We start from the raw sequence: 25,368 nt of genomic DNA, 5'->3' as shown, positions 1-25,368 counted from the left end.
TCCACCCAAAGTCCTGGGATAAACAGAGCCAGCATAGCAACACCCAGATCTCTGGACCAAAGGCCTTTACCCTCCCCTCCGGCAGAGAGGCACCATTTGGGTGGAGATGACTCAGAGTGGAGGTGACCAAGTGTTCATAGCAATGGACTGTTTCTAGAGGCAGTTGGGGGGCGTGGGCGTGGGGATGGGGTGAGGGTGAGGGCGGGGTGCCAGGACTCTCCGGGCCTCTGGTCCACATACACCAAAGCTTTCCTCTCCTGCACTCCTGAACCAGCCTGGCTTCCTCCTTTCCCAGCCAGCCCTGGGGTGAAATCTGTTGGCTATGCATTTAGGCAGCTCGCCCGAAGATGGCACGCGGCAAAGAGCCGGGGTGGGGGGTGGGGAATCTTACGCGAAGCCTGCGGCAGTGATGCTGGCGCCCGCGGCAGAGGCCGGGAGCTGTGTGGTGATAAAGGCGCGGGGCTGCGGGCGCGGGGATCCTCCGCGCGCGCGTGCGTGAAGGAAGCGCGCGCCTGCCGCCCGCCCAGCGTGCGTGCGGCTGCGGGGAGCCGGTGTTCGCGCGCGCACCACTGCGGGTGCCACTGGCGCGCGGGAGGTGAGTGCGGAGCTGGCGAGCGAGCGAGCGGGCGTGGCGGGGAGACGGTTGGGCGGCGGCCTAGCGCCCCACTCCCTTTCTCGAGGGTCGCAGCCTCCTAGGTTCGTAGGTCAGGGCTCCGAGGCCCCGGGCGCCGCTCGCTCCTCTGTGGATCGTAGCGCCGCGAGCTGCCACGCCCTGGGCTCTGGCCTCCGCGGCTGGTCTCGGCTGGCTCTCGAGGCTCCGGACAAGGGACCCGAGAGTCTGGGCCCATTTGGAGGGGCAGCCGGTGCGCTTAGCGGGCCGGACCGCCGCCGCCGCACCGATCCATCCTGCCCTGCCTCCGGGCGTTGTAAGCCTGCGGGGTGGCCTGGCTGTCACCGTGGCCAAGGAGAAGCGGAGCATACTCTCCGCACGCCGCTGGACCTGCAGCAGGCCCCGAGGGAGGAACGCACATTCCAGGCGGGAAAGGGCCTGTGGTCCCCAGGGTAGGAGAGTGCTTCATGGGGGAGACATGGCGAAGAGGGCGGACTCGAAGGGAATGGAAGATTTGGAAAGAGGAAGGAGAAGACTCCTAAAGATTAAGGCTACAAAATTAATAAGAGGTCTGAGTGAACGTACAAAGCATTTTAAAGGAAGTCTTAGATAGAAGGAGCCTCACTTTTTTAGGTTGTAAAGGATGCTGCCAGCTACAGAACGCATAGCTATATTTGGTGTTTGTGACTGCAGGACTGAAAGGCAGGCATTGATTTTGACTTAAGTAGACTATATATTTTTTTCTTTCACATTCCCAGCCTTTAGGAGAAGCCGCTTGCTTTGTTAGGAAACGCTACTGCCAAGGAAGGAATTGCCCAACCATTTGTTTTCGGAGGTAGGACATTGTAGTTTGCAGTCTTCACCCAGAACAAATCTGTGTTTTTGCTCCCCATGTTTGAGGCAGAAGCAGGGAGTTTGTGCTCTCTGAAGTGTTGGCACCTCATATTGAACTTCCACAACTCTAGGAAGGGACTTTCCTTTTACTGAGAGAAAAATGTGACATTTCCTCTGTTTCACATTGAAAGGTTTGTTTAATTAAAATGAATGGCCATTGGGAAACTGCAGCATTAAAAATTAAAAATTTTCATTATCAAAACTGTTCAAATACAGTTCTTGGTTATCGAATGGGACGAGTAGAGAACAGAGGTGAAGACAGCGTCCAGGCCTATCCAGAAACGAAGAGCCTGCTGATGCATGACTCGTCCTAAAGCAGTTTGTCAGGGAGCAACCATTGGTTTTAGCTGTGGTAGCATTAATGTTGTGGTATAGTACTTCTTTTTCAAAACTATTTTCTAAAAAAAAAAAAAAAAATTCTATGTGTTCTGTCTGCATGTATGTATGTGTACCAGAGACATGCCTAGGGCCTGCTGAGGTCAGAAGTAGGGCATTGCATCCGCTAGAACTGAAGTTATGGAAGGGAGTGGATCCCCCACATGAGGACCAGGAACTGAACTTTCGTCTTCTGCAAGAGCAACAAGTGCTCTTAACCACATGCCATCTCTCCAGCCCCAAGATAAATATTTTCCTAAATTCAGTTCTTTGCAGCAGGTCTATTTTAACTAAAGCAGATAATAACACACACACACACTCACACACACACACTCACCGACACATACTCACACATGCATTTATCTAGTGATATTGTTGGACCCTAAGATCCAAACCGGGGGACATGCTCCCACAGACAGGGGGTTCGATGCAAAAGCAAGAGGTTTAATCGATTCCAGTGCACTGGAGTCCCCCCCCCCCCCCGGCACACAAGCTAGAGGAACCCCAAACTAAAACTAAGGGCAGGGCACAAGGGCAGTTTTACAATCATCTCTTAGTGTTATCCACAAAAGCTGATCTTAAACGGATGTTCCCATGCCCAGTTCTCTGGCAACTTATATTTACACATTATTTTATGACAATGAATGTTAGGTAAGTCTATCTTGTCTTAGCTCCTGTTTACCCAGGTTTATTGAGTTTCTCTTTACCCAGGTTTATTGCATTAAGGGCCCAGCTTCTTGATAACCTCTTAACTTAGGCCCTTCTCCTGGAATGTAAGTGTAAGTCTTTGGAATGTGTTTCTACCGGATCGTGTATCAGAAGAAGTTAATTTTTAAGTTTATGTTGATACCCGAGATTCCTACATTACAATTGCATCTGAAATTTTATAAGTGGATTTATCATGCTTTTCATCTGAATTTAGTTTTGATTTATATTAACTGAAAATGCCCATATGGTACCATATCTGGGTTTTGGGTATCACAAGCTTTAGTATATTCTGATGTGTTTCTTTTCTCAGAAGGTTTGAAGAGCTGCAAGATTTAAGCTCTACTAAGTCATTTTGGATAATATATTTTCCCCCAAAGTTGAATTTTTATTAAATACTGTGGTACCACAGGAAAAGTTGCTAAGAGATGATATTCAACCTTGAGTTTAGAGTAAATTCTTTATCTACAGTACAGTGCTTCACTGGATGCCTAGCTTTCCGCCTGAGGGGAAGGGCGATTTACGTCCTCAGGCCCCAGCTCTTCTCTGTCGTCGTAAAGCTAGAATGTCATTTCAGGAGATGCCTTTTTCCTATTTATACTTATCCACCATCCATACAGTTTGCCATGTATGTTATGCCATGAGGACCGACTCCATGGTAAAGAGCCACATCTCACAGGTGAAGTCAACTGGAGGTCAAGCAGGGTACCTGTAAATGAGCCTACCCATCAGATGCTTTCAGAGTTGCAGCTCAGCAGGCTATTGGCAGACAGCTCTCTAGGGACTGTGGAAAATGATTTTATTATAATAAAAGCTGCATAAGCATTGATTTGCCTTTTTTAAAAAGCAAGATTCTTGCCTTAATCAGAATTAGAGGAAAGGGGAGGGAGGTGAAGGTGTGAACTAGGGTGAGGCCTTAGAACTGTAGAAGACTGATGCTCCTTGAAGCCCTGTGATATTAAGGAGAAGGCAAAACGAGATTACAAATATCTTCTGCCAAGTGTCTCTGACCCTGAATATAATGAACTAGGAAGTTAGGCCTTTTGCCCACTTGTTCTCTACACAGCTGAGGTAACAGTTCCCAGCTTGGTCTACTCTTCTCAAGCCAGTTGTATGCTTCCTTTGGGTCATGAGGTCTTGTCAAAAATGACAAGATAAATTGTGGTGGTTTGAATATGCTTGGCCCCGGGAGTGGCACTATTAGCAGGTGTGGCCTTGTTGGTGGAAGTATGTCACTTTGAGACCTTCCTCCTAGCTGCTTGGAAGCCAGTCTTCTTCTGTTTGTCCTTGAAACAAGATGTAGAACGCTCCGCTCCTCCAGCGCCTGCCTGGATGCTGCCATGCTTCCTGCCTTGCTGACTGTGAGCTGAACCTCTGAACTTAAAAGCCAGCCCCTGGTTAAATGTTCTCCTTACAAGAGTTGCCTTGGTCATGGTGTCTCTTCACAGCAATGGAAACCCTAATTAAGACATAAATCTCTGGAGCTTTTTTAATGTTGTAAGGTGTGACTATCGTGGATCTAGAGCAAGCATTTCCAGATTGATGCCTGTTTGATGGTCATAATCAGTCCTTGTGGTGTATAGGTTCTTGTATTCATAGATTCTACCAGCCATCGAACCGAGATATTTAGAAAGAAAGCCTGTGTCCTAAAAATGCACAGACATTCTTTTCTTGTCAGCATTTTCTAAACAATGTGCAGAACAGCGATGTACATCACATTTGCATTGCAGCCTCAGTGGTGAAGCACATCAGCTGCTCTTCCAGAAGATCTGGGGGTTGAAGTTCCAGCTCACAGGAGTGCAGCTCACAGCTTCATTAGCACTATTTCCAGGAAGGTCTGATAGATATAGTCTTCCGGTTTCCATGGGCACTGCTCTGTGTGGTACACGTACGTACATACAGGCAAGGCACTCATACATAAAATATATATATATATATATATATATATATATAATCTTAAAAAAGTATAGAGATCTGTATGTTATATGTAAATATTGTGTGCATGAGCGTACACATATGCATGCGCACACACACACACATATATAATATATTATATATTGGAGATATATACATATATCTCCAAGCATCATTCAGTTTTGTTGTCTGTGGGGACCCTACCTGCACACATTTGCTTATAGTTGCCTGTGGTTTCATTGTTTTAACCCAAAGAAGACTGCAGCAGCCAGATAGGAACATGTGAGCTGCAAAAAAAGTATTTACTCTCTTGCCTTTTGTGGAAAACAAAATTTTTGCCCACCCTTTAGACAGAATATAGACAGGATTCTGAAAAATTCCTGAGCTGTGCACTTTGAATATACTTTGGGTGGATGTGCAGGTTCTCTCTAGGTAGTCTTGGCTGTTCTAGAGCTCAGCGTGTAGACCAGTCTGGCCTTAAACTCACAAAGATCCATCTGCCTCTGTGACCCAAGTGCTGGGATTAAAGGGATTCGCCGTCATCGTGTCCAGCTTGTTGACCACACTCTTACAAGTTCGAATAAAGATATACCATTGCCTTTTAAAGCATCTCATCAGTCTGCAGCCATCTGTCCACCATGACAGTAGAGCTTCCAACCATGTTCTTGTATCTGCAACTGTTTTTGGTTACTGCTTTAGTTACGGACTTTGGTTTTGAAAAGCAGTTGCCCAGTTTCTTTTTCTTGTGTGTGTATGTGAGTACATGTTTGTGTTTGTGTGTGTGCATGTTTCTGTGTGAGTATAGGTGGCTATCTTTATTCCTTGTTTGCTCGTCACCTTATTTTTTAATTTTAATGAAACATTAGTGTGTGTGTGTGTGTGTGTGTGTGTGTGTGTGTGTGTGTATGAAAGTTAGTGGACAACTTGCAGTAGTCAGTCTTGTCTGTGCACCATGTGGCTTTAGTAGATTGAAATCAGGCCCTCATAGCTGGTTTGGTGGCAACCAGCTTTATCCCGTCGTCTGTCCCACTAGGCCTCACCTCATTTATTTGAGATGGGGGTCTAATGAATCTCAAGCACATTGGTTTGGTTAGGCTGATTGGCCAGCAAGCCCCAGAGTTCCTCTTGTTTTTGCCTCCTCGATGCTGGGATCACAGGTGCTGCTGGACCCAGATTTTTGCATGGGTGCATGGTCTTCATGTCTGCACAGCAAGTGCTTTAGCGACTGAGCCATCTTCCCAGCCCCCTTCCCCCTCCCCCGGAAAAGAATTATGATAGTATTAAGAAAGTATTAAGTACTCCTTAGTCTTGTGTAAGCTGTGTGATTTTCACCTTTGTTAGACATCAGCACCAGCTTAGTTCCCTATCCTGCACACTGATTGCTGCTTTGGAGGCATTTGAACGAGCAACCTTTCCAATTTTCTCCTCATGGGTTTTAATCATGAGGTTCAGGTTAAACTTTGAGTCAGGAGTCTTTGGCTACACTATGTTGAGTGACAGCTATCTGAGGACTGAGCTTGTCTTCCACGCTGCTGCCTTAGCCTCTAACACGAGCTGCCATATGAGATGTGTGAATGGGTTAGTGAATGAAAGATTTACAGGTGACTAAGGGACTGACAGTGACTTAGCCTGATGGAGAAGATAGCCGAGAGATCTGGGCTAGTCCTGACGTAGGGTAGAGATGGGCATGTTAGCTAGAGCAACTCTCCTGCCCCCTTCCCTGCCTTTTGCCTGATTGGTGAGCTCTTTGTCCCCCTTGCAGTCTCCCTGCTCTGGCACCCTGCTCCCTTTCCCACACCTGCGCTCAGCCTGTCTGCTGAAGGCAAGGTGTACTCTTTGTGCTTCCACTGGCCCCTCCCTATCCAGGGATCTGGAGACTCAGTCACCTTGCTTGGGGAAGATGAGCACAGCATTTGGTATTGAAAGGGTTCAGGTTCCAGGTCCACCTCTTCCTGGGCTGCATGTTTTATAGTGTTGCAAAATGTTACTGTATAAATTGCCACAGCTATAGACTTTTCTGCAAAGCCCACTTTGCCTTAAAAAAGAGAGAGAGAGAAGAAAAAATACAGACTCCCCCACCCCCAACTTAAAGCCCTAACCTCACTACAGAGTATTGAGAGTGGATGGGCTGAAGGTAGGTAGAAGCAAACAGAACTGCTCAAGAATTTCTGTTCCGCTGCTATCGCTGCTTTCGGTCCTATCTGCTTAGTCCAAAGTCCTTGCATACCCCAACCCCCAAGTCTAGAGTAAAACCCTATCTTCAAGATTGCTTTAACTACAAGAAAACTGCTTTTGGTAAACAGTATATAAAGCTTGTAAATTTTTTTCTTTGAAAGCCCACTCATCTTCTGTCCAGCACAGGGAGGCAGCAGGCTTCATTACTGTCAGGCTTGGATGAAAGCCCCGCTTCTCTCTGATGTCTCTGAATACAGCTGACTGTGGTGCTGCAGCCGCCAGCTGGGACCTGAGGGGCAGAGCTGAGAAAAGGCCTTAGAGCATTTAAATTTCCTACCTATTGAGAATGTGAAACGATGCTGGGCTGTGGTGGCACACGCCTTTAATCCCAGCACTTGGGAGGCAGAGGCAGGCAGATTTCTGAGTTCAAGGCCAGCCTGGTCTACAGAGTGAGTTCCAGGACAGCCAGGGAGTGGTGCTCAGTGTGGGCTTTTCCTTAAAGCCAACGAATAGTTCAGGTTCCTTGTTAAAAAGTAAGCAACTGGGGCTGGAGAGATGGCTCACTGAGTATGTACTGTTCTTTTAGAGGATGTGGGTACCCAGCACCCGTATCAGGGGGCTCATACCACCTGTAACTAGAGTTCCAGGGATTCCTGCGGGTACCTGCACTTGTATACACATGGATACATACATACGTATAATTCAAAATAATTTTTTTTTATCAGTTGAGCAATTAGAACAGGAAGCCTAGGCATGATGGACTCACTTTGAAGCTGGCTAGCTGCTGTCCTTAGGTGTGCAGTTTCCGTTTTGTTAATTTGTTTCAGCACTAGCGCTCAGTGTAGCAGGCGATTTTTTGTGTTCTCTTGGGTTTCTCTGGACCTTGTGTGAAGGAACCCCACAAAAAGTGGACCGAGTTGGTCAGACAGGATTCCAGTGTCTGCTTCTTCCTCATGGTCACTAATCTTGTGCCCGTGTTCCTAATGGTGGAAAAGTGATGTTGGGTGGGAAGGCTGTTGGAAACTGTCTGGGGAAGGATCTGGAAAGGCTGGGTGTGATGTGCATGGAAGAGAGTGGTGCCTGTATCCAGGTTTTCCTTTGACGTTTCTGGTTTGACTCTGACTGCTTCTCAGCTTCTCATCCCTGAGGAAAAATAATGGTGAGGCCCCATTTGAGGAAAGTGTGAAGGACCCCAGGCCAGAAGATAAGACAAGTTACAAGGCTGTCACAGTGTAGTAGTTAGATTTCTTTTGGACTGGAGAAAACCTGAAGCCCCAGAGCTGCACTGACAGCTCAAGTCCCTAAGTTACAGGGACTCCAGTCTCCTTACATGGAAGTGAACAGTTAACAGCATTAGTGCTGGCTAAAGCAAGGGTTATCAAAGTCAGCCCACAAATAGAAATGTGAAGAAAGCATGCCTTGCCTGCTACAGTGCCAGGACCACGCTGTTGGCAAAAAGATAAAGAGGGAAAAGTGTGAAGTTGAATAGAAAAGAAAGGAAGTCTTTTTAATGTTAAGTTTTTATTTGCTCTGACAGAGTAAAGTGTAGTTCATTTTTAAATGTTGTTAAATTAAGTAAATTTACCAATTGCCATCTTGAGTAAATAAAATCTAGTTTTCCATGAGTGCTTAGCAGTGCCTCAGTGAGGAGACAGATTCCAGTTCATCAGCTGCATAGCAGGCTGGAGAGATGGCTCAGTGGGGTTGACACCAGGACCCACAAGATGAATAAGAAAACTGGCCCCCACAGGTTGCTCTCTGACATCTACATGTGTGCACTGGCGAGAGAGAGAGAGAGAGAGAGAGAGAGAGAGAGAGAGAGAGAGAGAGAGAGAGAGAGAGAGAGAGAGAGAGAGAGAAGAGAGAGAGAGAGAGGAGAGAGAGAGGAAAAAGAGAAAGAGAGAGAGAGAGAGAGAGAGAGAGAGAGAGAGAGAACACACACAATTGTAAAAACAATTCGAAATATGCATATCCGTCAGATAAAGTGAGTGGCTCAGTGCTCACTATTCCCCTGGGCTTCAGATGGAAAGGGTTGTGTGTTCTGTGTTTGCTGCAAGTGCCAAAGGCAGGACTTGTAGCAGAATAAGTCATGTCCAGAGAGAAAGGAAGTTCAGTGCAAGATGACAGTGGGGGTGGAGACTTGTAGAGAGTAGAGCATATGGGGAAAGAAGCCAGAGTCCACCTGCATCCGTGTGGGTGGCTTCCAGGAATGCCTGGGACTCCACAGAGGACTCAGACAATGGGCACTTGACCTAGAGGAACCAGAAACCTCGGCTTCTAGCGGGCATGCTAATTGAAGAAGACCTCTTGGGTTTTGTTTGCATGTTTAGCCATATTGTAGAGCGTGAGGAGTCATATCACATTTGGGAGTAGCTACAGGTTTTGTAAACAAATACAGGCAAATGAGAGCTAGAAGCATAGAGAGTGGGTGCGAAGAGCGGCAGTTCACCTACTCAGCTCGTTGTGCCAGCTCCACCCTAAGTGTTGGCTGCGCTGTGTTCATGCAGTCTTCACAGAAGACCCGTGCAGAAGGCATTGTCTTTCTTCTTCACAGAAAAATTCACCAGTGCTTCCAAGGTAAAAAGATCAGTACCAGTTGGTAATCGAAGCTTCTCAAGTTCCCTAAGTCTATGAGTCACTGGGGGATATTGTTTACAAGTACTGACTCAGGAACTCTGGGAAGAGGACTGGGGCTCTGTGGTTCTCACATCCTGGGTGTGTGCTGTGACTCACTGGAGTCACCTGGGAGTTACAGCCAGTCTCCCTGCAGTCTCTCCACACTCGGAACTGAGTGAGCCCTAGGTTCAGGGAAGGGGAGAGTGGGGGTCACATGGTGGAGGTTGTTTCTGTAAGCAGAGGAGTCTATCAAAGACATAGTGCACTGTGAAGACAACTAATATTTAACTGAGGGTTCTAACTAAATAGTATGGTTTTATATTGCTTTGTTTGTGAATTAGTGTATTTAACTTAAAACTGCTTCTTCAAAATTTCCCTCAAAGATGTATTATTGCTATGTGGGGTTCCCCACCCCTATAATTAATAGACACGACTGACAAATACAGTTGTGACTGTCACCAAACCTAATGTGCTTGGGATACTGCACACTTAAGACTTCTGTCCCCTTTGTAGATTGTGTGTCTGCACACACCAAATTGAGAAGCAGATTAGAAGTGCTAACTAATTATCTGTAATAGTCTACACCCCTTTGGATGACCCTGGCCATGGCATGCTTAGGCTTAACATTTAATGAAGTTTAGGTTTTTGCATTTTTGTGCTCTGTACCACACTCATGTGGTGGGCTGACTCCATGCCCCGTCTGCGGCTCTCCTTGGCAGAGATCTCATTGCTCTGGCTCCTTAACCATCATGGAGTCTCCAAGGCAACCTAGACTTCATTTTCACAGCTGCCCTCAGTGGTCCCTCAGGGCCTCATGGCTGATCTCAGCAGCTTCCCTTAACCTTCGAGGAAGACTGTACAGCCCTTTTGCTCCTATATCCTTCACAGCTCTAAAGCTTCTGCTGCTTGCTTGGGGGCCCTCTGCAGTTACGTTGTTCAATTCCTCCTTGCTTTTTTTTTTTTTTTTTTTTTTTCACAATTTTAGGATTGGCTGAGTGGGGTCTGCCCTAAGGGCACCATCCCCCCCACACACACACACACTCACACACACAGACACACACACAGAGACACACAGCCCCTATTCTCCTTATCCTTTCAGCACAAACCATGGCTCCAGCATTACATTTCTCAGTATTATTTTTCTTCTCAAATGGCATATTTTGTATTGCTTTTTGCCCCCTTGCTCCTTGTCATTGTAGATCAGCATAACAGTGATTATTAATAACAGTATGACAGAATTAATACTAGGCTGACTTGAAATCTCCTTTGCCAATCAAAACTCTTCAGTTTAACCCCAGGCAGATTTTTTTAAATAAAGATTTATTTATTTTATGTATATGAGTACACCACTGCTCTCTTCAGACACACCAGAAGAGGGCATCAGACCCTTTTACAGATGATTGTGAACCACCATGTGGTTGCTGGGAATTGAACTCAGGACCTCTGGAAGAGCGGTCGGTGCTCTTAACCACTGAGCCGTTTCTCCAGGCCCCAGGCAGATTCTTAGGACAGGAGCAAAAAGCAGTCACATTCTTTGCCAAAATCTCACAAGAATGGTCTTTAACATAGTTGCTGATACTGGTCCCTTGTGAACTTCCTGAGCTGGGCCTCCAGAGTACACGTACACGTTGTTCCAAACTCCTACTAGAATGTCCCATTAAAGCCCTTCTAAAGCACTTAACCACTTTTCTAGTCCAAGGTCACAAAAATCTTCCACATTCCTCCAAAAACCAAGGTCAGACCTGTCACAGCAGTAGCTTACTCCCTGGCATGCGCTTCTGTCTTAGTTACTTCTTTCTTTTGTGAAGATACACACCATGACCTAGGTAATTTGTAGAAACAATAGTTTATTGTAGGTTTCCTTACCTCAAAGCTCACCCTTAGGAACAGACCTCCTCCACTACGGCCACACCTCTAATCTGTTCCAGACAGTTCTGCCAACTGGGAACCAAGCATTCAAATATCTGAACCTGTGGGAATCGTTCTCTTAATATTACCACCCAGCCCAATAATGATTCCCTCCTGTAAGGAGGTTGCAAACTCTGTTTCAAACACAAAGAACTGAAGTTTTACTCCTGAATAAAAGCTGTACTGTTGAGTTGCTTATCCATTTCTTGGCTTTTTGTTGATCTTATGGGGAGTTCAGTTGTGGGCTCTCCAAAGTGCTCCTTCTGTTCTTCTCTCTATCTGATTTCCTGTTCCAGCTTGAATGACTCAGGCCGAGACCAGATGGTATCTGCCATTGCTTTATTCCACACTGGATGCGTTTCTAGATGTTTCCCCCTCTGGAAGCAATTCCTCCAGAACTCCATCTATGGCCAGATCGTTTTCCTTGGGCAGTTCAAGCTCCTTCAGAGACCAGTGTCTGCTCCTTGTGACAGACAGGCCCCTTACAAAATAGCCACTGAGTTGGGGGATGCATTGTATATATGGGAAAAATCTCCATGGGCCAATCATTCTCTTTAGACAGACAGACAGGCAGACAGACAGACAGACAAACAGACAACAAACTAAGGCTCCATTGAGTCAAAATGTCTCATGCTCTACTGAATATGCTCTGGCCAAAGTACCACCTCTAATATGGCCAACATTGGCCAGAGGGTGGATTGCTTGACTTCCAAATTCTAAGAGACCTTGGATTCTTCCTCTGGCACAAGGGAAAGTGGTGTGAGGGCTCCCTAGTTCAAGTCTTTGTCTGCTGTTCCAGTTCTGCTTCTATACCTTCTCTGCAGCCCACTCAACACTCACCTTTCTAAAACCGGACACTAAAACCTCTCCAGAAAATCATTTCCCTGACTGGCTGAAGAGCACCTGTGGCATATCATAGATTCCTAGTTCCCTCCCACCCCCTTGCTAATCAGCTGGAGCTCTCCACCCAGCCAGACTCAGCAGCTGGTCCAGACTGCTTACATCCAAGTTCCCTTTCTGTGGTTCCACTCTGAATCACCGGACAGCTCATGCCTGCTGTCCTAGTCCCCTCTGAAGGGCTGTCTGAACATCCTTCCACCAGTATCCCGCTCTTCTCTATGGAGAAGGCACTGGCTTTCTCCTAGAGTCTGGCTGTTCCATTGTTTCCCTAGCAGGATTTGCCTCCAGGCTGCCTGAGGTAACCAGCCACTGAGCTGTATGAGATAAGCACCTCCTACAGACACAGCTTCTCCCCTCCCCCCACTGCCAGAGTGAGGCTGACAGAAAACCATGGGTTACCCTCGCTAATAGTCTAGGATGCTAAGCCCTTCCTGTCCACTCCTACCTGACTGAGCCTTTTAGTTACATTTTAATAGAGCTCACTTGTGTTCTGTACTCACTTCTAAATCCCGCTTTAGCCTAAAAACATCCTCAGCCACACCTCTTCCTACCTCAGGGACCCATCCACCAGGGACCAAAAGCTGCTCTCCCCTATTCCTGAACTCTACCCCACCCTACCCCAGTCTCTGGGCTCCCAGCCAGGCTGCAGCACTCTCACAAAGCCACAAAGGAGAAGGTAAAGGGGTTGGGAGAGGGAAACTGCACATTCTGTCAGTTGTGTTCTTCTGGAGAACGCTGACTGATCCAGTGTGGGTGCATGCTTGATAGCACCGCCCCTCTGCAGTGGGTTTGGGGTTGGAACTAACTTGTTTGAGACCTTGTGACTTCCTGAGTTCTCCTTTACTTTGTTTGTTTTTCGAGGCAGGGTTTCTCTGTGTAAGCCTGGCTGTCCTAGAACTCACTCTTTAGACCCGGCTGGCCTCAAACTCAGAAATCCGCCTGCCTCTGCCTCCCAAGTGCTGGGGGTAAAGGCATGCGCCACCACTGCCCGGCTAGAGTTCTCCTTTACTTATTCAATGTAAGTTATAAAATATATCTTTGGTTAAAAAACATGTATATGATTTCAGATAAAGATTTATATAAAGGTCTCTAAAAGATTACTATGCTAACAGAATTATAATTCCTCAATTCAAAATTCAGTTACATCAAGATAAAATTGATGCCAGATTCTGTCTACAACAATGAGATTTTTCAAGTATTGATTGATTCTTAGTAATGCTTACAAAAACGGACCTTGGAAAAAGACAGATTTTGGATTCTGTTAGTTTTTTTTTTTTTACTAAATGGGATATTTAAACCTGTGATTTGATGTCTCCAGATGTGTTGGTATGCTTTCCCACAGGGTAAAGCTATTGCTTGCTGGGTGGACACTACTGTAGCACACACACACACACACACACAAAAAAAAAAAAAAAAAAAAAAAGAAAGAAAGAAAGAAAGAAAGATTTCTACTTGGGACATACCTGATAAATTACATAATAATTGTAAAACTTACTTTTCTACTCAAAAATTTAAATCTGTTTATAAATTTGTCCTGTTATATGAACTTAGGTTCAGCCTGTTGTGTTGAATAGTTTTGGGTCCAGTTGACACAGGGTAGAGTCATAGGGGGCAGGAGCAGAACCTCAGTTGAGAAAATGCATCCTTAAGATTGGGCTGAAGACAATATGGCATTTTCTTAATTAGTAATTGAAGTGGAAGGGCCCAGCTGACTGTGGGTGGTGCTATCCCTGGGCTGGTGGTCCTGGGTTCTATAAGAAAGCAGGCTTACTGTAAGCAAGCCAGTAAGCAGCACCCCTCCATGGCCTCTGCACTAGCTCCTGTCTCCAGATCCTGCCCTGTTTAGTTCCTGTCCTGACTTCCTTCTGCCATGGACTATGATATGGAAGTACAAGCCAAGTAAACCCTTTCCTCCCCAAATTGCTTTTTGGTCATGATGTTTTATTACAGCAGTAGTAACCCTAACTAGGATACCTGTCAAACTCAGTCCTCTAGATTGTAAGTGAACAGCTATCATTAATAATTTGGAAGTTTTTCACAGTAAGTCCCTGGGAAGTAAACACAACCAAATGGTTTCATTAGTGTTTTTCCTTTTCTAAAAAGAACAGAACCATGCTTTTTATTTCTCAAATCCTACCACTTTTGAGGGATGTTTAAAAAGTTGCTTGCTATATTTCTCAAAGACATAATGATGCTGATCTTGAGTCTGTTAGGACTACAGGTAGAGACAGCATTAGGTTCCGCACGTCTGATTACTTAGACACACTGTACTTGAAGCATCTGGAGGTAGCTGTATTTAACCTTAGCTAGTCTCAGTTAGGTTCCTGACTTCTTCATCTGCTAGTATGTGCTGCTTTCAAGCAGAGCTGAAGACCCCCAAACTCGGGAGACCCTTCCTCAAGTCTCAGGAAATCACAGCCACCCAAAGATCACAAGAAACCATACCTGGATGCAATCAGCAGAGGTTTATTAGGGAAGAGAGCTGGCAACCAGCAGTCTGACTACATACTCTCTCAGGAGTAGAGTTCGACTCCACCAGCCAGTCTGAGGAAGGTTTTAAAGGGAAAAACCACAAGTTTTCCCACAAGTAGTGGGAAGGGGGTGAGGGGTTGTCAAGGATATAAAACATTAAAATGGTACATTTCAGAGGTACTCACCCTAAATGATTAGAGTCATGTGAAAATCACTCTGCACACTCATTCTTCTCAAAAATGTAGTCTTACCATGTCACTGTCCCCTACACCATCATTACAAAATATTTCTCACTTCCTCCAGTCACAGCCCCACCTAGATGGCTTGTATTTTTTTATAGTTAGGATTGTGTCTTTCTGCTTTGGGCCTTTCCCACCCACAGGTGGGCCTCTGCCTGAGGCTTAAGGAATGTAATCCAGCAAGTGTCCTCTGATTCAGGGATAACATCCTTCACCCGGAATGTGCCCTGGGGCAGTGAAGGCCTGAAATCTTATTTTCAGTTCCAAGTTCTGGAACCTGCACTTTTCTTGCTCAGGTCTAAAAAAAAAAAGTCTACACATATTTCATAAAATGGTCTTTATAATTTTTCACTCTACAGAGCATGTGTCTATTATTACATTGAATACTGCTGTGTCTTGCTTGTATTAGAACTAAATTGAGTCTATAACTCTGTTGTTAGAGTTTCAATGGTTAAGTGTGTGGGTTTGAATAAGAGTTGCCCCTGGAGGCTCATATAGGATGCTTAGTTACCAGCATGTGTGGCCTTGTTGGAGTAGGAATGCCACTGGGGGTGGGCCAGTATCTCTCCGTGTCTGTCTGCCTCTCTCTCTCTCTCTCTCTCTCTCTCTCTCTCTCTCTCTCTCTCTCTCTCTCTCTCTTTCTCTCTCTCTGTGTGTGTGTGTGTGTGTTGTGTGTGTATGCGTGAGTGTGTGCGTGCGTGCATGCATGCATGTCTGCCTGCCTGCCTGCCTGCCTGCCTGCTTTCCTGCCTGCAGATCAGGATTTAGCTCTCGTCTACTTCTTCAGTACCACACCTGCCTGCTGCCATGCTCTCTACCATGATGTAATGAAACTGTAAACAAACCCCCAATTAAACCCTTTCTGTTAGAAGAGTTGCCTTGGTTATGGTGTCTCTTCACTGCAATAGAACAGTGACTAAGATAGCAAGTATACAGAGCAAAACTGTTACAGATCTAGAGCCCAAACAATCTCAGGCTGTCCGAGGTTCTTGTTTTGTTTTCCCATCTGTTATCTTCTTCAATATGTGACCTATCACGTCTGTGATCCAAACTCAAAACTATATAATGGGGTTAGCTTTAAGGAGATCTGTAGATAGCAACCCTGTTAAAACCTGTCTTTGCTTTCTGATGCCTTCTCTGTATCTTCTTAACAGTGAAAAGTTGACGTCTCATAAATACTCCTTGCTCTGCCAAGTATTCTGTTGTTTTTTTCTGTTTAGAATCTCTGTGCTCTCAAAGGATACTCAGGCCCTGGTCATTTGTAGCTGTGTCTCCCCACCCTGTGTTCCCTACATTCTGTTAGGGTTCTTGAGGGTAGCCCCACAGGCTTTGCCCTACTATGAGAGTTCCAGTGGCCACTCCAGGCTTCTTCCTGTTTGTGGGATTTTTGGTGGCCACTCCTGGCTTTGCCATACTGTTGGAATCTTAATGGCTCCCTCTTCCTTACTGGGCTCTTTGGCTTACTCCTGGGGTGCTGGTCTCTCCTATCTGGACTCATGGTCAGTTCTGTAATTTAAATATCTAACAGGAAAGTATAACTCATGATTAAAATAATTGATTATGTATATGTGTGTATATACTACACTTTAGTATAGACAAATGATCCAGGCCTTAAAGGCCTCCTTATTAAACTTGAGAATGGACCACTGACATGCCAGGTACAATACGTCCTCTTCAGTATAATCAGATTAAAGGACTTTTCCTAACTGTAAGCAAGGTATTTTAAAAATATTTTATATCTACATATATATAAACAAAAGATTTTATATTCCTGATAATTCTACCAATGTCTCTCTTGCTTATATAAAGTCAGACTAAGACTATACCAAATACCACCATCTCATTGTTGATCCTGTATCAAAGTCCATATATCTGAGTTCCCTTGATCATTCCTTCATTGCATAAAAGGCATCAAGAATAGAGTCCTTCTGTGCTCCCATGTCAGTTGGATATAGCCACAGTGATCTGATGTACATCTCCTAAGTTATTTTAGAGTCTGAGGTTTTGAAGGAAAAACATTAGGTAGCTAGCTTGGAGGACATGGAAAAGGACACCCCCTTCCCCTCACTGCATCTTCCTTCAAAGTGTATAATTCCAGAGACTGCCATAGTCTTCCTGTTTAGGACACTGCCCTTGCCCAGCAAAAGGTAATGAAAGAAATGACAACTATACCTGCTAATAAAAATCTATCTAATAAAAATGAGAGGAGGGGGTGGCATACTATTCTAAACCTCCATTTGGGTTGAAACATGACAGTTACCAAACTAAAGTAATTTGGTTTTCAGAACCAAAGTCACTTGTTTCACTAGATTGTCCTTCTCTACCCTGTTGACCACAAGCGATGTTTATCACCTAACATTGTTTAGCTGACTTATTGCCCTGGCAGTGGCCAACCATGGGCCCAAAAGGGAAACCTTTGAATCTGCCTGACCTCCTCTTGCCTATAATTACTTTAGGCTGTAAGCAGATGGTTGGTGGACTCTGGTTCTTACAGCAGAGAACCCCTCTGCAGGCTTTTCTTTGCATAACAGCCAATGTACTATTGTTTTGTTGTTCATTCCCTTATCTGCCTTCCTTTCCTATGACATGAAATAAAATGTATCTACACAAATGATTAGCTATTATTCTTGTTAATAACTTACCTCAAAGGTTTTGAGGGTAGAAACCTTTAGTCTTCCTGTGTAATAAGCAGTAAGGCTGCTTACTGTGTCTCGTGGTTCACTGATTTTAAAAGCTGTAAAGCCATATCCCATGGTTGCTCTTTCACAGTGGCCTCTGTAGGGTAGGAACAGTGGTCAGGCAGCAGACTCCTGAGGATCTGCTAGCCCCAAAGGGGACATGCAGAGTTCTATTTGAGTTTTTCCCTGTGATAGTTTGTATTTACTGGCCCAGGGAGTGGCACTGTTTGGGGGTGTGGCCTTGTTGGAGTAGGTGTGTCACTATGGGACTGGACTTTAAGACCTCATTCCTAGCTGCCTGGAAGTTAGTATTCTACTAGCAGCCTTCAGATGAAGATGTAGAACTCTCAGCTCCTCCTGTACCTGCCTGGTTCCTGCCATGTTCCTGCCTTGATGGTATTGGACTGAACCTGTAAACCTGTGAGCCAGTCCCAATTAAATGTTGTCCTTTATAAGACTTGGCTTGGTCATGGTGTCTGTTCATAGCAGTAAAACCCTAAGACATTCCCCCACCATGCATCATCCTGAGGCTCTCATAGAGATGATATGAGCTGATTCCTTGGAACAATTTGGTGTTCCTGTCACACAGCTGGGCCTAAGTCTGCTGCTGGTTTATGTAGACACCTGCCTACACTCACTGTAACCGTGACAAATGGACAGAATGATCTGCTAGGTTCCCAAGTGTGACTCATAGGGAAGTATACAGGTTCTAAGATGAAATAACAGACATGACTCTCCTGTGGCTCCACACAGATGAAAAGTCAGAGCTGGACTGGGTGCCAGAGCATTGTCACATCTGCCTCTTCCTCTGTGGTACCAACACTGTGTTCCACCACTACAGTTAGTCTGCTTTTCAGCCTTGGGTTGGTGGAGCTACAGGGTCATCTCTTTGGCCCATGTGACAGCATGCCAGGTAGCAGTTGGTTCCTTGTGCATAACATACTGTTGCTGTTTCTCTCTTCAGCTACAAGAGAGTGTTAGGTGGTTCACTTTGGAGTTGGCCTAAGTAGAGTGCTGTTATGAGCCTTCTTATTTATTCTGTGGGAGGATCCCTCAATCATGAAGACTTGGACCCTATTTTCACATTTCTTGGTACACATTAATGTAAGTGTTCTACTAGGGTGGACTTGCTATGCCACAGGGAAAATAAGCAGTCAACTTTATTGAATCACATAAAAGTAATTGAACTAATTTTCGTTTACTTCAAACTATTACTTAAAAGAATCCATAGAAGCCATTGCTATGGGATGTCTGTAAAAGGTCTCCCAGGACCAGATTTCTTTGAGTGGTTTTCTCCCTTCTAGAGTCACTGAAGGCTAATTTCTCTAAGTGGTTTTCTCCCAGCTAGAGACACTGAAAGCTAATTTCTCTTGAGTGGTTTTCTCTCTACTAGAGACACTGAAAGCTAAAGTAGTTTCTTTGTTTCACTAACTTGATAAACATTGCATATTCTTAGAGAATACATGTTGAAATCTCTGAGAAGCTGTCCACGGAATAAAGGAGATTAGGTTTGTCTGAATTACTTCTAGATGTCCTGGTCCCAGGCACTTCTAAGACTGTTCCATCTGTGGATGAGAGCGAGCTGCAACTGGGAGTGAGCAGAAAGTGGGAGAAGGTAGACGTTTAAACAAATGTCTCAGTAACTGAGATGCCAGTTCCTTCTGTGAAAATGGTGATTGAGACGCTGGCATGCATGCTGGAAGAGGTCAGATGGTAAAAGCTGAAGGGTGGGGTCAAGGGACACAGCCCCTGTACTCATGAGCACACACCATAGATACCTGCACAAGGTCAGGTCTTCAACAGTCCATCCTGCCGCACGCTTCTAGGACGAACTTTTGGCACTTCATATTACTGTAGGAGGGGAGTAGTTTTCTTCAGTGCTGTAGCCTCTGGTAAGTTGCCCACACTCCAGTAAATGACACCCTACTTGTGTTCATAAAGTGGCTCTAATTAAACTCAGTAGGTTAAAAAGAAATAGGCAGAGGCAGACTAACAGGGAGGAAGAGGGGTCAGCGGAAATGAGAGTGTGAGCAGAGGGTAACAGAGAGTGAGTATGATCGCAGTGCATTGTATTGATTCATTACATCAATTATAGCCAGGCAGAGTGCCATGTACTTAACCCCAGCACTTGGGAGGCAGAGGCAAGTGGATCTCTGAGTTCTTGACCAGCCTGGTTTACATATTGAGTTCCGGGACAGCCAGAGGTACATAGTGAGACCCTATTTAAACAAGTAAGCAAACAAACAATATCTATTTATGTGTATCAGGAATAAGTAAATGGACTTAATAAAGTGTGTATAACTTGTGACATTAGAAAGTCTTGCTTTCACCCTCTTCTGGTCTGCCCTTTTGTTCCCATCCACTGGGTGTTAATTTTCCAATGAGCATTGTCCTAGTTAGGATTTTTATGGCTGTGAATACACACCATGACCATGGTAACTCGTATAGAGGAAAACATTTCACTGGGGCTGGCTTACAGTTCAGGGGTTTAGTCCATTATTGTCAATGGCAGGAAGCATGGCTGCATGCAGGCAGACGGGCTAGAGATGGGGCTGAGGGTTCTACATCTGAATCAGCAGACAGCAGGGAGGGAGGAAGGGGGAGGGAGGGAGGGAGGGAGGGAGACTGGGAGACTGGATGTGCTTTGAGTATCTGAAACCTTAATGCCCACCTTAAATGACACAGTTCCTTCAACAAGGCCACACCTACTCCAACAAGGGCATACCCACTAGTGATAATCCCCATGGGATTAAATGGGCCATTTTTATCCAAACTACTACATATGTATAAGTATGTTTTAAATTTTCTCTTCTTAAAGTGAGTATGACAGGGCCAGTAAGATGGCTCAGCAGATAAGAACAAGCCTGACAACCCAGACCTACATGGTAGAAGGAGAGAACTGACCCCTGCAAGTTGTCTTCTGACCTCCACATATATGTGAATGTGCTGCGCATACATACACATACACACGAGAAATAAATGTAAAAAAATTAGCATTGTTTAATTCACCTCTGATTTCTTTACTTCATATTGTCTAGACACCTCTTCATACCAGTATATACAGGGCATCATCGCTATTTTCTTTCCATTTATAATAGCTGTGTAATATTCTACTGTGGATGCCTGTGTTGGGCATCCTCATTGGTGATAGCTTTGGTTTTTGGAATTATTTTCTCTAGCAGTGTTGAAGTGGATTCTGTTGTAAAAATACATCATTTCAGACACATGAAGCTGTGTGAGAGATAAATTTGAAGCCAACGACAGAAAGATACATCCCATGGTTCTCCATAGAGGTCTTGCTATAGTGTACTCCATCAGAAAAGTATGGGGAAGGGAATCTATTTATCTTATTACTGAACTACTCAAAAATAAACACAGGTATCTTGGCTCTCTACTCCTGAGTACACTAATGATGGTTTTTAAAAACAGGAAACTTGAGATTTTAGCAGCCTTATATTTCAGGTATACAATGCAGTGGTGTTGCTAAGTTTAGTGCTGTGTAACCATCTCTTCTATGACATTCTGAAACGCTGCCATCATCCCTCAGTGCCCTCCAGCCCTTCATGTTAGTCTCTGACCCCATACCCACTGTACGAGGCTAGTCATGCTGGCTAGTCTAATGTCAACTTGGCACAAGCTAGAGCTATTTTAAAGGAGGGAGCATCATTTGAGAAAATGCCTCCATAAGATCCAGCTCTAAGGCATTTTCTTTATTAGAGATTGATGGGGGGGGGGCGTCCAGCCCATTTTGGGTGGTGTTATCCCTGGGCTGGTGGTCCTGTGTTCTAAAAGAAAGTAGGCTGAGCAAACCATGAGGAGCAAGCCAGTAAGCAGTACCCCTCCATGGCCTCTGCATCATTTCCTGCCTCCAGGATCCTGCCCTGTTGGAGTTCCGTGACTGACAGTGCTGTGGAAGTGTAAGCCAAGGCAACCCTTTCCTCCCCACTTGCTTTTTGGTTATGGTGTTTCATTGCAGCAGTAGAACCTAACCCTCATTTACCCTACAGCTATAGAATCTTCACTTCCTGTATAGTTTATGCAAATGCAGTAACATAGAATGTGGTTCTTAGTGTCTGGCCCATCATGAGTTTTGATGGGGACAAACACAAAACACAGTGGTATAAAGAGATCTTTCAAATAGAAATTTTGTTAGCAGCAAAATTTTCTTTGTTTCTTTTAAATGCTACTTACTTAAAAGACATGATGCGAATGGTTAGCTATGGACTGTAGTCCTAGGTGGTTGATGGGCATTTTCCTGGTACATACTTTCCTGTTTCTTAACTTGTAAACACTTTGTGTTTTGTTTTAGGTGTGAGCCTTCTAAATAGCATAAATTTAGGCCAAGCTGTGAAACCCTGTGGTTAAGGTAAGCTGTCACCCTAAAGCTGTCTTTTGCGTTTCCTATTTGCTGCACAGTTTCTCTGCTTTCCTTCCCTCTCTTTTCATCTTCTTGTTAATATGTGTTTTTTTTTTTTCTGTCATTCAACTCAGAAGGTAGAGGTCCATATCTGTTCTTCTACTGGTTATGATGAAGGTTTATTTATTTTTTATTCTTATTGAAGATGTGTGTGTATATTCTTTAAATTTATATTTAAAATATTTTATTTAGTATTTTTATCTTAGGTGCATAAGTGCTTGCTTGTTTAGAATCCATTCAGGAGATGAGTGAGACCTGCTTACTTAGAGCAGCATAGTAATCAGATACAAAACAATCAGCTGGCGACTCCAGTGATGAATGAGAAGATAAAGCAAAGTGATAGTCTACAAGGTGGAGTATTATTCAGCTATCAAGGTTAGAATCCTGGCATTTGATGCAGCATAAGTGGAATAAAATGAGCCCAGCACAGAGACAGAGATTTCATGCTCTTACTTGTTTGTGGAAAATTTTTAGCTTCCACCGGTCTTTCTCTTTTCTTCCCGTTTTTCTTTTTTACTTTAAATTTTGAAACAAGGTCTCTCTCTAAGTCACTTAGGCTGGTCTTGAACTTGTGATCTTCTAGCCAAATCTTTCCAAGTAGCTAGGATTACAGTTATTTGTGTAGAATGAGAGGTGTTGTTTAAAAATGATTCCTGGGAGCGAACCTACGGTGGCGCAGCCCGTAAGGCGTCTGCCTGCAGAGGGCGCCGGTCCATCCGTGTGTGTGTGTGTGTGTGTGTGTGTGTGTGTGTGTGTGTGTGTGTATGCGCGCGCGTGAGCTCTCTCTCTGTGCGTGTTGCTCGCTCCCGCCCGCCTCCTCCCACGTTTTGTGGGGGAAAAAAATGATTCCTGGGTCTATTTTAACTGAGGTCTTGATGTACACTTCTAGATGGTGGTTTATTTGTGTGCATTAAATGACTATATGACATCAGTTGATGTGTGTTGGGGTGGTGGACACTCACCCAGCTTTTGCTCCATCTTGTAGAACCTGTGCCTTCTGAACTTCTCTGCTGCTGTGGATGGCCCTGGCTATCTTGACTGCCCTTCTCAATAGGATGTCACTGAGATCCCTCAAATGGAGTCTCCTGCTGCTGTCCTTGCTGAGCTTCCTGGTGATATGGTACCTCAGCCTTCCCCACTACAATGTGATCGAGCGTGTGAACTGGATGTACTTCTATGAGTATGAGCCAATTTACAGACAAGACTTTCGCTTCACGCTCCGGGAACATTCAAACTGCTCTCATCAGAGCCCATTCCTGGTCATCCTGGTGACCTCGCGTCCCTCAGATGTGAAAGCCAGACAAGCCATTAGGGTTACTTGGGGTGAGAAAAAGTCCTGGTGGGGATACGAGGTTCTCACGTTTTTCTTACTAGGCCAGCAGGCTGAAAGAGAAGACAAAACGTTAGCGTTGTCCTTGGAGGACGAACACGCTCTCTATGGCGATATCATACGGCAAGACTTTTTAGATACATATAATAACTTGACCTTGAAAACCATTATGGCTTTCAGGTGGGTAATTGAATTTTGCCCCAGTGCCAAGTATGTGATGAAAACAGACACCGATGTTTTCATCAACACTGGCAATTTAGTCAAATACCTCCTAACCCTCAACCATGCTGAGAAGTTTTTCACGGGTTATCCTCTAATTGATAACTATTCCTATAGAGGATTTTTCCATAAAAACCACATTTCATACCAAGAGTACCCTTTCAAGGTGTTCCCTCCCTACTGCAGTGGGCTGGGCTACATTATGTCCGGCGACCTGGTGCCGAAGATCTATGAGATGATGAGTCACGTGAAACCCATCAAGTTTGAAGATGTCTACGTTGGCATCTGTTTGAATTTGTTAAAAGTGGACATTCATATTCCAGAAGACACAAATCTTTTCTTTCTGTACAGAATACACTTGGACGTATGTCAGCTCAGACGTGTGATTGCAGCCCATGGCTTCTCTTCCAAGGAGATCATCACATTTTGGCAGGTCATGCTAAGGAACACCACATGCCATTACTAACCCATCCTTCATCCGCCTGGGAAAGGAGGAAGGACACTGTGGAAAGGGAAACTCTGGAAGTTGAGGGTGCTGGCTTGCCAGGACTGAACCTCATGGAGCATACCTAGACTGGAGCTGCAGGACCTGAACTTAGTGTTTGTTTTCACAGAATTTAACCTGGATCCTTAAAGGTGATAGAGGAGTCAAACATAAAACAAATGGTCTTGCTAATAAAATCAAAAGGTCAGACAGTCTGGATGACTCAGGCCGTAGATTAGAATTTCCAAGATTTCCCCAAAAGAACAACTAACCGGTCCACAGTCAGAAAACACCGTGGAGTTGTATTTATTTGATAGTATAGAGATGTAATGGTTCAGTGTGTATCTTAGGTGGTTATTATTAAAAGATATATATATTTCTTGTAAAAAGCTTTACTGAAGTTATATTGAAAAAATACATTTGTACTGTTTTCATTTGCAAGGTACTTGATGATGTACTTTAGAGCTATCAAATCAAATATTATTTAATGTTATTTCAATTTTCTAAGTGTTTAAAGGTGATGGTGGTTTCAGTATTACATAGTGAATTGCCTTTCACATTTGAGCTTTGTTTTATTTGCTCTGCTGATTGATCAGTTTAATTTTGAAAGTCCCATTAATGTGACATCATAGGTTATTACTGACTGTCCATAATCTGTTGAACTCTATTGCAATGTAAACATATGGAGAATTAAAGCAAGAAAATTTGAGCTTTGTACAGTTTTTAAAAAAAAATGTAGTCAGTGTTTCTGGATGTCACTTAGTCTGTCTCATTATCCTCTAAAGAATTTGAGAATAATAGAGAATTCTAGGCAGAGCATGTCAGAAAGGCACAGAAGGCGAAGATGGTCTTAGCATTTCTCACTGCAGTATGTCAGTTGGAGAGGGAAGGTGGAAGATCCAAGTTGTATTGTTAACTACCCAGTGTGTATTTTCTACTGAGTAATCAATTTGTGAATAAAGGATTTTTAAAAAGCAGAAAGGCCACTTGTGTTGTTACCAGCTCACCATGGAGATGGGAGTCTGAAGCAGAGCTTGATTTAAGTCTGTGCTTTCCCAGTGCTGGTGCTTCCACGTGACATTCCTAAAAGAGGAAAGAGGATTCCTTGTCCCCAGACACCAGGGACTTTGCAGCTTTCTCTTAGGTTAAGAAACAGGTAACTCCTTTCTTACTAATTATCTGGCAATAAGAGTTCAAAGCTTCCTCAGAAAATACGTCAGGAGATGCAGTCGGCTCTGTGATAGCTGATCTCTAACCCTGCCTGAAAACTGCAGTGGTGTGAGCTTCCCTAGAGTGAATGTGTGACCACCTTCCTCAGAGTCACCGGTGTGTGCCCCGTACTCAACAGACTAGTGACTTTCTTTAAGACTGATGGAAGTAGTGATTTTTTTTTTTTTTAATGAATGTATTAGATCAGTTCTTGGAGAGGTTT

The 25,368-nt window shown here is 44.4% G+C and overlaps 1 protein-coding gene across 7 annotated transcripts; it reads left to right on the top strand.

Annotated features, from left to right (window-relative positions):
- The first annotated feature begins 20 nt into the window (after positions 1-20).
- Positions 21-24,917, top strand: B3galnt1 (beta-1,3-N-acetylgalactosaminyltransferase 1 (Globoside blood group)). 7 transcript variants are annotated; one of them, XM_076932505.1, is made up of 4 exons: positions 386-595; positions 1,369-1,445; positions 21,796-21,852; positions 22,889-24,917. In XM_076932505.1, exon 4 carries the CDS (start codon positions 22,923-22,925, stop codon positions 23,916-23,918), a length of 996 nt encoding a protein of 331 aa, XP_076788620.1. In that variant the 5' UTR covers positions 386-595; positions 1,369-1,445; positions 21,796-21,852; positions 22,889-22,922; the 3' UTR covers positions 23,919-24,917. The 7 variants fall into 7 exon arrangements, with proteins under 7 accessions (XP_034357065.1, XP_034357064.1, XP_076788620.1 ...); XM_076932504.1 differs by having other exon boundaries at positions 587-1,062; XM_034501174.2 differs by lacking the exons at positions 386-595; positions 1,369-1,445 and adding an exon at positions 21-122.
- Positions 24,918-25,368: the final 451 nt, after the last annotated feature.

Source organism: Arvicanthis niloticus, chromosome 4, assembly GCF_011762505.2.
Source record: "Arvicanthis niloticus isolate mArvNil1 chromosome 4, mArvNil1.pat.X, whole genome shotgun sequence".
Taxonomy (NCBI): Eukaryota; Metazoa; Chordata; class Mammalia; order Rodentia; family Muridae; genus Arvicanthis; species Arvicanthis niloticus.
This window is presented reverse-complemented; position numbering and strand designations above follow the sequence as displayed.

What these genes read in the sequence shown, in the direction of transcription:
- B3galnt1 (XM_034501174.2), top strand. Translation starts at nt 22,923, where the DNA reads ATGGCCCTGGCTATCTTGACTGCCCTTCTCAATAGGATGTCACTGAGA.